The sequence below is a fragment of the Pterocles gutturalis genome, unplaced genomic scaffold (genome assembly GCF_000699245.1).
Source record: "Pterocles gutturalis isolate BGI_N339 unplaced genomic scaffold, ASM69924v1 scaffold21297, whole genome shotgun sequence".
NCBI classification, from domain to species: domain Eukaryota; kingdom Metazoa; phylum Chordata; class Aves; order Pterocliformes; family Pteroclidae; genus Pterocles; species Pterocles gutturalis.
In genome coordinates, this window is record NW_010113305.1 from 27,993 (window position 1) to 42,162 (window position 14,170).

A 14,170-nucleotide genomic window follows, 5' to 3' on the forward strand; every position below is an offset into this window, starting at 1 on the left:
CTCCCCTGTTGACTTGGTGGAGAGGCTGAGGGGGGTGAGAGGGAGGGACTGCATTATATTGTTTCTTTGAGTTGGTTTTTTCCCCCCTCTATGGGGAGATGGGCTTGATCCACTGGTTTTGGATTTCAGAGGCAGAAGGCAAGACATGACCAGCTGGTGTCTTGAAATGGCACAGGTGCAATGGCTGCAGGAGGGGGGAGCCAGGAATAATTACAGGTTTCTGAAGCATCAGGCTTTGCCTGAAAAGGGCTCATCGAGAAACTGCTCTTTATGGAAAATTAATGGTGAAGCTGGAAAAAACTGTCAGGCCCACTATTGTTGTCATGGGGTAGTGATGCCTTAAAGGAGCAGCACCTCCTGCTCGCCTCCCCTCCACAGGCAGCCCGGAGCTGGCACACAGCTTTATGATCCCACAGCAATTGAAATGTCATGTCACTGTCATCAGATTTAATGGCCTTGAGTCCCTGTCTTTTTCTCCCCCCCCCCTCCTTTCCATTCCTAATTTGTGATTATGCTCGCTCTTTCGCTTGGAGGCCCTTTATTTATTCAGCCCCTAAACCCGTTTGTGCCTCACTGGGTGAAGGCTAAGTGGGCCAGAAAGCCCAAATTAATGAATTCAAAAGCATTGCCTCTTTTGGTGAGGGGGGTTATTCCTGAAAGACTGTGGGGCTCATTTGAAAAGCAGCCCCCCAAACCTGTTAGGATTCATCTAGGGAGAGACCAGATCCCCAGCTAAAACCATTCCTCACTGTCCCAGAAATGCACTTTAGAAAGAAAATGGAAAGGTTGCTTAAAGCAAGAGTAGTAACTGGCAAGTGTCCCATCTCCAGTCCTGTGTGTAGACACATTGTGTATACAGTGTCATGCCTCTGAAAATAACCTACACACTGATGTTGCCATTTTATTGCTTTTTGTCCAAGTCCATCTCTACAGCTCAGGTCTGTAATCAGCTATTATTTAAAAAGAAACAACAGATAACTGTCTGACAAATTCATTTCTGAACTCTGAAAGTTATGCCAGCATTTAATATCTGCAACCAGCAGTGCTGCTTCCTGGGTACACTGAAAGTAGTAATTTTGCGTTACATGGTAGCTCTTGGAGAGCTGTGAGTGGGGCCTCTTCACAATCCTGTTGATGGGACCTTTGTACCCAGAAGGCAGGAGCCTCTGTCTCTCTTCTGCTCATATGAAGCTTTTGTTTCTTGATCAGATGCTGGACTCTCCAGTTTGAGGCGTAGTTGGGTTGCCAGCTCCCAAAGGCTGAAAATTTTTACCTAAAATCCCTTTCTTAATATCTCTAGAAGTGTTCTCTGAGGAGTAGTTTTTAGAGGTTTCTAAAAAGTGTTAGTTAGTCTCTTCTCCAAGTCCTGTAAGTTCACAGTGGTGGTATTAAACCAGCTAGCCTTTCAGGCAGTGAGAAATGAAAAACAGCACTAATAAACTCCGTTAAAAGCTCCTCAAACTACAGCAAATGGTTTTCTATAAACAATAAAAGTTTATAAAGTTGGTTATGGAGAACACTAGGCAGCACAAGGGTGCCTGGACGCTTTATTTGGGCTAGCTCAGGGCGCTTCATAATAAGGTACATTCAGGCAGGAGGCTCCCCCCATCCTCGTGCTGATGGTTGCAGCTGTGGAGGTGCAGGCGCATGGTTTTATGTGGCAGCCTCTTTGCATCTTCACCTACTTTTTGATAAGGTGGATTTGTGTGTTTGTGTGCAAGTCTGGTGTCCTTTACACAGGAAGCCCCATTTGACCAGAAGTGCCAAAACCTCTCTAAAACTGACAGTAGGTCCCTTTTTCCTGTTGCATCTTTCCTTCTATCCGGCCCTTTTAACAAGCTGTGATATCACTGGAAGTTTTCCTCTGTCTCCTATCTTACAATGCTGTGCTTCCGAACTGTGCTGTTTTAGGAACAGATTGGGCCCCAGCCAACTACGCTGAGTTAAATTTGGAGTGAAATTTGATGTTTATGAAGGAAGAGGAAGCAGTTCTTTGGAGAGGTGATGTTTTGTTTGTACTTGGCCAGGCAATGGGGCCATTAGGATAGTTTCGATTGGAAGTGACTGTTGGCCAGATTACACTTAAAATTGGGAAGGGCCTGGTACTCCTGGGACAATGTACAGACTTTCATGAAAATGTAGTGGATGCTTTCTGGTTGTCATATCTTTGTTTCTGCCATAGTATCTGCTACCCTATGTGGATATGCCCACATTCTGTCTCAGAGCAGCATCAAGAAAGTGCCAAATCCTCATGTCTCCCAAAATGTGACTGTCTCGCAAGAAGGTGCTAGTGTGCATGAGTGCTGTCTCTGAACGGCTCCTGACCACATTGGTCTCCCTGAGGTGGGAACTATGCTGTAATCTCTCTCTAACAGTGGTTTCTCTCCCTCCCCTCTCCTTTCCCCTCCTGCAGACATGCCTGGAGTTGGAGCGATACCTTCAGACGGAACCGCGGAAGATCTCTGAGACCTTGGGTGAGGATTTGGACTGCTTCATTCATGCCTCCTCAGCCCCAGATGCAGAGGACAATATCCAACGGCTCGACCCCATCCTTTTACCAGTGGAAACAAGTACATGTGACAAAAGCGCCAACATGGACATTATCCTCTCACGGGACAAGCTGCTGTCTGAGACATGCCTCAGCTTGCAGTCAACCCGCTCTCCCACAGAAGGCTACACAGCTGTCAACCAGGCCCAGCTCAATGCAGTAACCTCATTAACTCCCCCTTCCTCTCCGGAGCTCAGCCGCCACCTTGTAAAAACCTCACAAACTCTCTCAGCAGTGGATGGCACGGTGACATTGAAATTGGTGGCCAAGAAAACTTCACTCAGCTCGGTGAAAGTGGGTGTAGCAACAGCAACTGCAGGGACGATAAAAAGTGGGCAAAGTGACAGTGAACAAGGAGGTACAGGGGCAGAAACATCCCCAGAAAACAAGAAGAGGGTTCATCGCTGTCAATTTAATGGGTGCCGGAAGGTTTATACAAAGAGCTCCCACTTAAAGGCTCACCAGAGGACTCATACAGGTACTTGTGTAGGACACTTCTCTCATCTTGTCCTCCCACCACCAAACCGTAACCATCTCTTTATTCTCATTTAGAAAAGAACAAAAATAGCTTCTGAAAGTCCAAGCTTCTAGCTATGAAACAGGGCAGTGAAAAAATACAGTAGGCCAGCAAATGCACCCATTATTCAATAGAATGGAGCAGTTCACCATCTGCCATTAACTTGGTGGGGTTTCATGTGTCTTAGGGGGCTTGATGCGGGGTAATTTAAGGGATACCTAAAGGATGTAGATGTTCTATTCATATTAAAACTGTGGACATGCCAGTTTGGGGTTTTGGCACTCACTTCACCAAGACAACTTTTAAAATGTTAATTTTAGTCAAGCGTTAATTGCTTCAAATAGAAAATAGCATGGGTAGGTTTTTGTTGCCTTTTGTATGGAGGAAAGAGAAAAATGTATTTCAGATATGAGATATACTGTTTAGGAATAATGCATGTGTGAGACAGCATGTATGTAGATGCAGATGTGTAGGTACACAGATGCACGTACTTTTGAGATACTCACAACCTTAGACTTCTCCAGTGATAAAATACAGTGAGAACAAATGAAAGAATGTTGTGGAGTTTGAGTGGAGTGGTGTAGGTAGAGAGGGAATAAGATGTATGGAAAGATGTCAGGCTGTTATTTTGGGTAATATATATATATAATAATGTATATAAGCTCCACTGTGTAAGCTTCTTGAAGCATACAGAGTTGGTTTAGGTTTGGCTGTTCAGGATCCCCACTCTCCTGTGATTTGTTAATAGTCCCCAGTAGCTTTTTGGCTGGCATTCACTGGCAGTAATAGCTGTGCAGTTTGCTCGTGTTGTTGCTTTGTTCTAGGCTTCACATGTGATGAGAGATGATAAATTCCCATTAGCACTGTTTTATCATGTGATTATTCTTGTTTCCAGAGGGATTGCTGTAATCAGTTTTCTCAATTTTACTGTAAAATGTGTGGTCTCTTACGATAACTGCACATTTAATTCATGATCTTATCATGCAGGCAGATTCCTAGAAGCGAGGTTGTTCTTGCAGGGTGGAAAATAACATGTTGGACCAGTGCAGTAAATCAAACAAATGTGTGGGTTGCTACAAAAGCTGCATCCATCAAATGCTAGGCAGCCCTGTAAAAGTTACATGGTCTGAAGTATAAATCATATTAAGACATAAAAGGCATTGGTTTTGATCTTTTTATATGGGCTTTCTAGTGCTTTTACTGGGGATGGCCACCCTGCCAGAAGTGACCTCACTTGTGATCCAGTGATTTGAAAGCCAGTGAAAGTAGTGCAATCGTTTTAAAATCTGCAGCAACATGGTCAGGAGGCTCCTTATAGTGCCGGTGCTGCTGTGAGGCTGGCCCCTGCCATGGCTGTCCAGGGGATGTCCTAGCCAAAGCCTTGCAGCAGGCTACAGGGCTCCCATGAAGACAAAAATGGAGAGTGTTGGAGCCCTTGACGTGGTGGTCTTGTCTGTTCAGATGTGGCCTGTGTGCTCCTCCTCAAGCTGGAAGTGATGGGTCTTATACGGCTCTTCCTGGAGTCAGCAATCGCCTAGAAAGGGTGAACTGGTGGAGTTTTTCAGGCTTTGTCACCCAGTAGGTGTGGGTGTGGACAAGGAGTCCTGAGAGAGCACTTGCAAAAACCACTACTCTTTCAACACCTCTACCCTTTGGAGTCAAAATCCTGAAAGATTTTGCATGCTTTTGAACCCAGCCTTAGGTCTGGTTGAATTTCGTGTGTGAGGTCAAAACCTTTCCCCTCGGTAACGTCAGCATGTGAAATCTTATGTTTTACAATTAATCCGTGACAAGAAACATTTCTCAGTGGCCCTGTGATGCTTCTGTTGAATAGCCTTAGACTGTACATAGTGCCATTGATGTGTATGTCTGCCCATCCACAGCAGTGCTCAACATGGTGAGAAAGGCAAGTCCACCTTTGCTGACAGATGAGGAAGACCTGTGTCAGATGATGAGACTGCAGCTGACTGGGTCAGTGCCCACACCTCCCACTCCCAGCCCCTCACATAGTGGGTTCAGCTACCCCTCTGATCTTGCCATTTAAACCACCAGTGGTTTAACCAGCCCCCAAACCGTTTACTAGTTTATGGGAGTGTTCCTGTTTCCATCCACCAAGTCCTAAGCAGATAGCATAGGTTGTTAGGAAAGCAGGAAGACAAGACACAAGGGAAAATACAAACCTGGATGAGAAGCTCTCCTGTCTTTGCAGCCACATAAGCACCCTGCACCTGACCACATCCCAGCTGTGCAGAGCTGTGTAGAAAGCATGGTTTCATTTTGCAATGAGGACTGGATAAAACCTTTTTGTTAAAATACATCTTTGATGCAGAACCTGGGAGCAGGTAGGCTCCCATTTTTCCCTGTGGAAAGCAGGTTGTCTAAATACTTTTGAACATTTACATCTTTGGAGCAATCTGAGTGAATCGAGGGGAGGGCTGTGATAGGTTTATCTAACTAGCTTATTTGAGTCCAAAACACAAAGTCATTCAGACCCCCTTCATCCTGCTTAAGTGCTCTGTTCCCTTAAAAATCACTGACTGTTGCATGCCTTAAATCACAGCTGGTACAATCAAGACATTAAATCTGTTCATGCAGACCTCTGCAAGCGGGGTTTCCCTGCAGGGACCTCCTGCCTCTGGTCAAAGAGAGGGACAGAGAGGAATAGCTATGGAAATTTGGGACTGAATTATAAATGGCAGGGCTGCCTTCTTTCCCATGCATGCCTTCAGGGCTAGGGAGGAGGAGCCCTTTTCTCCATCAGTGCTTTGTTTTCTTCATACCGTGAGCTGAGTGTGCTGTGGGTTGCGAATGCACCCAGCAGTGCCAATGGCTGGGAGGCACTTGGCTTTGTCAGGGGTGATGCCAGTTGGGTTGGAGCCACTTGGCTTAGTCAGTGGCTGAGCCAGAGGGTCTGAAATGATTGCGAGATATTTTCCTTTGGCTGGTAGCTTGTTAGTATGTCATGCAAGAGCAGTCTGCCAGTGTGGGCGCTGTGTGAAAGGGTGCGAGTGCCCTGAGAGTCAAAGAGCTCTCAGTGGGAGGTTCACAGGCGGGGAGGCAGATGTGGGCTGGTCACCCAACTTGCACGTGCAAAGTCCAGTTGCTGGATCAAAGGGATTTACTGCAGTGCATGAAAACAAGAAAACCATGGGCTGGGGAGCTGGGAGGTGGAAGGCGGCGGAAGGATTGCATTCCTTTCATTCGTATGTAAGGCGGGCCAGACAGATGCTGGCTGGAGTTCCTCTCTGCTGCGTGATGAGCCAGACTGGGCTGGAGGCAATGTAGACTGATAGCAGCTTGCTAGATTGGAGATGATCTTCTCTTCGGGGTTTACTTCGCTGCGGAGCCCAGAGGCAGTCAGACCCCACATTGCACTTGGTACTGTACAAGCTTCTCTTGTTACCCTCCTGCATCTTGTCCATAAGAGAACAGGACAGCCCATCAATGGTTGAACTCGTTATGAAACCACCTTCTGGATGACCTTTGGAGAGGGAAAAAAAATCCTCTCTGTGGGAGAGAATTTAATCTGGAAGGGAAAGGGAAAAACATTGTCTGGGTGGAAAGGGAAGTGAAAATATTTGACTGAATTCAAAGTAAGCTGAGGCATCTGAAGTGAAGAGTGTGTAAAGGAGCCAAGAGCAGTGGTCGGACTGACTGTCAGAGGGCAGCAAAGAAGCCACTCGGGAGAAATAGCAGCTGGGCCTGTAAACAGGAGGAAAAGGTGAGCTGTAGGTTTGGAAAGACCATGCTGCCAATGTAAAAACTTATAAAGAAGGAGCCACCAGGACTAGCACATTCTCTCACACTTGTTCATGGAGCAGACATCAGTGCAAACAATGACATTTTGTCTCCTTTGAGAGACAGAAATTTTCGGCCAGCCTTCACACATGCATGGAGATGAATTGCTAGTGTAATGGAGGGTGGACAGGGAAGGAATTAGAATGAGACACAAAACATGTATAGTCATCAGTACTTCCTAAATTAGAAAACAGGATATTGCTGGCGAGTGTCTGGATGCAAATACGACTAAGGGTGAGCTGGCCTATGGAAAGATTAGTCATGGGGTGTTGCTGTGTCTCCCAGATGAAAGACCTCTGGAGGAGATTTCTATCTCCTGACAAAACCATTCATATCAGCCTTCCTTGCAGTAATGTACAGGGGAAGGTGTCAGGTGGCGTGGGTACTTTCTAGCCAGAGATAAAACATCAAATATAAACTGACCAGGAAATCCTTAAGATTGGGTATGATGATAAAAAAAATCACCCTTGGGGAGTTCTGCTGGGGTTTGCATTTTATGAGTATCAGAAGGTTTTTTCTTTATCCATCTAAAACCAAGGTCTGATACAGCCTAAGCTCAAGTCTGAAAAACAGCAGTTGGGCACCTCATATCTATATTTAGGTTTCTAAAACCTAAAACAAGTCGGAAATACCCATGTAAATAGATATTAGGAGTCTACATGTGATCTTAAGATAGTGCTTATTCAAGTGGAGTTTGTTTCACATTGTCAGGACATCTTATTTTAAATTATACAGTTCTTGGATCCAAAGTGCTGGGTGAGAGTAACTAAAACAAACAAATCTACCCTGCAGGAGAACAAATTACTACATTTGCAACAAAAAGACGAGAGACACAACAGTATTAGAAAGAGCATTAATGAACAGGAAGGTTTTTGAAGCGAGATTTAAGACAACAGAGGAGAGATTTCCCCAAGTGTTGGAGACAGAAGTGGAAATGTCCAGAATTTGGAAATGATCGGAAAAGACCAAACTGAGGAGAACAGGCTGGACAATAGATAAAGAAGATTAATGCGAAGTAAAGGAATAATAGAGAAAATAAAAATTATCTGGGTCAGTGATACCACATGAATGGGAAGCTGCATTGCTGTATTGTGTTAGTGGGGTAGCACTCATGAACAGAAAGCCAATGAAGAGGAAGAAAAAGCAAATAGCCAAGCACAGCACCAATTCTGCAGGATGCAAGATTTTGAATAATGACTTAAGAGAAAAGCATTTGGGACAACAGCGTAGGTAGCATAGGAGAAATGAAAGCCAAACCCCAAGATTTTTTGTTGTACCCATGGCTTCGTAGCAAGTCCCCAGCTCTGTGTGCAGGGCTGCAACCCAGCGAGGGGACGTGGTGCAACACGGAGGATGCTGAAGCTCCTATGGCAGCATCTGAAGCAACAGGTGAATGCCACTGGAAACGAGAGCAAGGGAATTGAGGGAGGAGGGGTGTGTGAGGAAGACCTTCATTCAGGACTGCATTTGTTTTGGGGTATAGTTGCACTGCCAAATTGGAAAGATGTGTTCTGTTGTGGAGTTGGGGTTTTTTGGGTAAAGACATAATAAGGGTTTATCAAAGCTGATTAAAATAAGCCCAGCATGATCATGAGCTCTTTAAAACTTTCTGGTGTTGAAGCCTTGTAGCCATTTGGCAAGTTTGGAGGGGAGTGTTGTGATTTTACTGTGGAGGGCCATAGCCTCACTTCATTATTGCAGTAAGCGCTTAGGCTGAGGAAACAAGCTTTGTGAACCTCCCAGGCGGCAGGAGGACAGGCCCTGCCAGAAGCAGTCCTTGCCATTTAAAACACTGGTGGTGTTCATCCATTGCTTACTTGCCAATACCTGAATTCTTAGTCCTGTGTTTCTGCTCCATCATTTGCCAAATCAATAGCACAGGACAGTCTTACTGTTTGGGTTTGAAAATTTAAATACATCTTGTTTGTTTGTTTGTTTGTATGCCATGTGAGATGATTTTTGGCAGAAGTGAGACCTAGAAAGTGATGTGTGCTGTCTGTTCAGCAGCTGCAGGAGGGAGAGTGCAGACGCCTCCAAGTGTTATGGCAGACTGCCTCAGTAAGGCACGGAGCAGCCATCTCTAGTTTGTCATCCAGTGTTTTCTTTATACACATCCACCCCTGAGCCCCAGTGAGGCACCTAGCAAGGGGGCGAACGATAGGGATCACAGAGGAAGTCTTGAAGAAGAAACCCTCAACTTGTCTTCTGCCAATTGCCCTATGTGTTGCTGCTGTCCCACACTGGATACAAATGGCAAGTTAACAATGATAAGCTATGATTTTCCTGTCCATTTGTCCAAAGCACTGGCACTTCTGCAGTATTTGAGCTCACACCAGGCGTGAATCAGAGATGTGTGCTCAAAGATGCTGGTTTAGGCTAAGGTGGGCTTTCTGGATGAGAAGGGCGTGAGCAGGCTGGGAGAGCTGAAGTGCTGTGGGCAGGAAAAGCCAAGCATGCTATCTGTCATCTCAGAAGTAAGTGCCAGCTTAGACTCTTCCAAAGCACAATGTGGGTGTTTGAGTCTGAGTCACATCTGAGCAAGCAGCCAGGAGCCTGGATGGACTCCTCTAGTCCAGAGCCCGCCTTTCACACCACATGTGGACACAGTCCTGCATACCCACATACCAGCAGCAGCAACTTGCAAGCAGGAGTGGAGGAACTGTAGGGCTTCATGGAGGCTGACCTAAATACAGCAGAGGTGTCCAGAGTTCTGCCAAAGGGGGTCCGGTCCCAAATGAAATCATGGGCATCATGGCGTAGGTGATGCCCACCATATAGCACAGACCAGCTGTGGGCAGGGAGGCCAGCCAGGCCTGCATTAGCACTAGGAATAATGATGGAAAAAATGTTCTTCATGATAGCCATAGGGCAAGTTTATGATGCAGAGAATGCAGGGTGGATTTCATTTTTTAAAAATTGCCTCTTTCTGTTTTGCTGGAGTTTAGGAGAACACGTATTTGTGTCTTCAGAAAACTTCTGTCTGGCATCACTCTCAAAAGCCAGTTGGTTACCACATGTCAAGCAGTGATTGGTAATGTGCTGCAGTAGATTGAAATGCATGAGGACAAGGATGTCAAGTGGGGGCAGTTTAAAGACTAGTGCAACCATTTTGGAAAGGGGAGGACAAAATACTGCATGAGACCTGCTTTATACACAGGTTTCTGAGGGTGACCAAAACCTTTGTGTCACTGCAGAAACAGAACCTTTCCATTGGTCAGCTTTATATGTGATAAGAAGGCTAATAAGAATTAAAAGCCTTTAACTCTGCAGGCCAGTTTGCAATCCCAGCAGTCCCCATATGCAGATAGGCACCCAGACGCTGCACTGGCCAGATTTGTTCCTGAAGGTGTCTGGCCTTCAAAACCTGGGAGGGACTGAAAGCTGAGGCTGCAAAAACTGAACACTGATAAAACATTTGCATGAGTGCTAGCTAAGCTAACGATGACAAGCATGTGTTTCAGGATAAAAGCTGCTCCCCAGCTGAGTTCTGAGAGAAAGGTGTCCTCACTGTATGGCAGTGCACATTCAGAGGCTTCCTCCTGTACGTCTGGACCCTTTGCCACCAACAGAGAGAACTTAATAGATTAGTTGGATAATTTTGCAATGTCATTCTAGCTTTTTATGATGTCCATAAGCAATCATTAGTGCACTATAAGCTTGTATTAGTTCTTGGAAATGAATGTTACAAAAATACAGGCATGCACATCTGCATGTACTTTTGTTCAATATGTAACTGCATGGAACTGTGTTATGGTTAATTTTGCATAAACTTGCATTTGGACACCTTCTTGTTGGTCACCTGTAACTTTGCAAAGCTTTTCTTTCTCCAGAGTGAAATTTTCCACATTTGGTCTTTTTCCAGTATGGTTACTGTTTGTTATTTTAGAAGTTGGAGCAAAAGAAGTTGAACAAAATACTTGTTTTTTAGGAGAATGTGGCATGTGTGTTGGGGAGCGGCAGGGAGAAAAGAGCTTTCCTCAGTGTAACAAGTTTAGCTAAAAACTTGGCATATGTAATGGAAAATGGTTTTTGAGTGGAAGACTTCTATCTGTGAATATCTGGGTAAAAATTAACTTGAATGGACTAAGCTATGATCAGTTGTAAACTGCCTTTCTTATGAGTGTGGTACATGTGATACAATTTTATCGTTAATTCTTTGCAAAACCCATAGAATCCCAAAGGTGGTTCTTTTCCTGGGATTTGTATGGCTTTGAATGTGCATTAGGAAATGAGTGTCATACAGAAAACCTCTTTATTGCTTAATATTTTCTCCCTGAAGATGTGGCATCACCCAACAATGTAATTTTGTAGTATGTGTGTGTCCTCCTTTAGTTACACTCATCTGGCAGCATGAACGACCTGGGTGGTTTCCAGCTCGGTGCTTGTACCTCCCTTAGAGCTAAGGACAGGTAATCATCTGTGCCTTTTCCAAAATCCAGATGAGGAAATTTCCTAGCCGGTAAAATTAATTCTCTTTACTCGCTGCCTTGTGCTCTTGAGACTGGGCTGCTTGGTTCACCAAGGTTTGCCCAGCAGCATTGCCAAGACCTTTTTACCAAGCTTTGCTTAGCGTGAAGCAATGAGGAGTTCCCACGCTGCTGGCCACAGCCTGCCACCTCCAGCTCCAGGAGAGGGAGAAAGCAAAGCACCAGGGAGGATGTGATCTGGCTCAGAAACTCGCCTCAAGGCTCACATGCCTGCCACTGTGTGGGTAGCAGTGTCCTGACACCAGGGCGGCCTTCACTGGGAGGACTTGTCAGTGTATTTTTTAAGCCCAAGCACATGGTTTCCCTTCCACCTCCACCCCCAAATCAAACCTGATATCTGAATGAATTAAAGCATCCTGGGTCTTTTTCTGTTTTTGTTGTTGACAAAGCAGAAAAGAACATATATTATTTTCCCCTTGTGTTTTATTCCTGTGGTGTCTCTGCCAGTCAAAATTTTTTTTTCTGATCGTCTTTCTCTGATTTTTCAGTAGCAAATGGTGAAAAACATCAGCACTAAAATAGTTTGAATAAGCAAAACCCCATATTCATTAGCAAAAATATAGAGCAAAACCGTTTAAGATGTTAGCATTTGGAAAGGGGGGTGACTATTCATCTTAATTTTTTTTCCATCAGTTCTAGTCCCTGATACACCTGTCTCATATTTTGCCTGGAATTCAGTCTTGGCCTAAAGCGTGGGTACCCAAAGGGCACATCTTTGATACAGTGCTCCAGATTGTGTAAATATGTGCCGTGTCCCATATAGGGCTGTCTTCATTGTTCACCCTCTAGGATAACGTCCAAAAAACCAAGGGAAAAAATATGTTTCAGGGTCCTGGAAAAATCTGAGCCAGTGAACTGCTGAATTTTTCTCCTATTTCATCTTTTCCTTCTGCCGCTGCTACCTTGCCTTGCATCTTTGAGCTCACAGAGCTCCTCTGAATCTGAAACTAAAAGCCCTTATTAGAGGAGATTCTTTTTAAAGTTCTTGCGGCTCCTCTGGGGACTGAAGTAATGGCAGCTTGAAGCAGCAGAGAATGTGTAATTAGGGCAAACAGCAATGCCTCGCGTGATGGGGAGAAACAGGAGGAGAGGAGGGAAGTGTGCAACAGCCCGGCATGCGCAGGCTGTTACTAGGAGACCCCGGCACAAAATGCATGAGATGCAGGGCGCTAATGGGCCAGCTCACCACCCGGGTACCAGCCCGACCTGCTGCACAGCTGCTTCTGCCCTCCCGTTGCCAAGCAACTCCATCCTTATTTTTTTATTTTCTTTTTTTTTTTCTTTTATTTTAAATCAACCCCCCTTGACCCCCCCCTTCCCTTATTCTGGAGGATTAATTAATTGGGTAGTTTTGCTGCTGGTGTTGCTGTCGGGTGTCCACCTGGGCCTGCTGCTCTGCTGCTGTCCCCAGGGCCTGGGGCTGTGGGAGGATGTGCCGGCAATTAATGGGGCAGAAGCATGGGTTGTGCACCCGGGCTGGCGCCGGTGTCCAGTCTTCCGACCCCGCTCCCTGCCAACCAGCCGGGAGCGTGCTTCAGAGGAGCTGTGGAGAAGGGGTTTGAAAGGGGAGCGGCTTTCGAAGGCTTTATCACTCTCAATAGAGTCTTGCATAGACCTGGGAAGATAAAGCGTGGCATTCCTCCCCACCTTCAATGCTCAGCCATTCGTTAAATGTGTCCTCTTAAGTACAGTAGAAAATGGAAAAATTCCATTTCTTTGAATGTTGCTACATGTTTTGCTTTTCTTTGCTTTTCAGCTAGGCAAGTGGGCTTTGCGGATGTGTGTTAGGTGCTTGTGTGTGTGTGTGTAAGACATAATGCCGCAAAAATTCATTTCTTTTCATGTCCTGAATGGCTGCATGCTGAAGACTGCTGCTGGCTCAGTAGACAAGCTTTGGCAAGTCCCTTAGCGACTGATCTGGAGCTTTGAAGTTTGTAGAAAGACAGACTGGACATTGGGTCTGGTTCTTAACCTCTTTCCCCATCTCTGATATAGACATGGTCAGAGCCATCTCTCTATGAGGGCACTGCTGACCTTTTTGGATGAAAGGATCTGTATATCGTTCATGGAAATGTACTGCTTTTACACTTGATCATCCCTGTCCGCCTAAAAATAGGTACAACCTTCTCACATTGTGTATTTCACAATCCTGTCACATTTCTCTTCTGCCCTGTACTGTCTCCTGCCAGCTTTTCTCTTGTGCTTTGTCACCTTTTCAAAGGCTTTTCCATCTTTCCAGCAGGTGGCAAAACTGTGAATAAAATGCCTTTTTTTTTTCTTTTTTCTCTTTTTTTTTTGTGTAGAAGGCATTGGTGAGCCACTTAAGCACTGGCCACTGCCCACCCCCCCTTGCATTCCTTTGTGATAATAAAAATAATAATTAGGCTTTCTAGTCTCCGACAAAAATCAATTAGGAGTATATTGAGGAATGAAAGGCTCAGAAAAGTATCTGAAATTGATTTTTGTAATTAGTTTTACTGGCTGATGGGTTGCACACATACGCATAGATGTTAGCATTGATCTCCAGAGGATGTGTGTGTTAAATAGCCTGCTCTTCCTTTTTGCTAAAGAAATTAACTTATTAATGTTAAAAAAGAGAGTGATGATGTTGTGTGCTGAACTGCAGCTGGTCACTAGTTTTTCTGTAACCTCACCAGCACCTGGCTGGTTAGGAGATCTTGTTTTTTTAGGAGTCCTTAAAATGGAATGTCCTTCTGCAACATCCTTCTATGAAATATCACGGAGCTCTTGCCATAGGAAGAGAGGAGTGACCGGTAACATCTTCTGTTGTGCCATGTGCTGATGCTAATTAGAAGAATT

General features: G+C 45.1%; 1 protein-coding gene across 2 annotated transcripts in view; it reads left to right on the forward strand.

The window, feature by feature from the left end:
* Positions 1-14,170, forward strand: part of KLF7 (Kruppel-like factor 7 (ubiquitous)) — a 56,058-nt gene that overhangs the window by 27,794 nt on the left and 14,094 nt on the right. Inside the window, exon 2 of one of the 2 annotated variants that reach the window (XM_010074448.1) lies at positions 2,414-3,026. In XM_010074448.1, coding sequence (XP_010072750.1) covers positions 2,414-3,026 — 613 coding nt within the window. Of the gene's footprint in view, positions 1-2,296; positions 3,027-14,170 lie in introns of those variants that run through there. The other variant, XM_010074447.1, reaches the window with a different exon arrangement.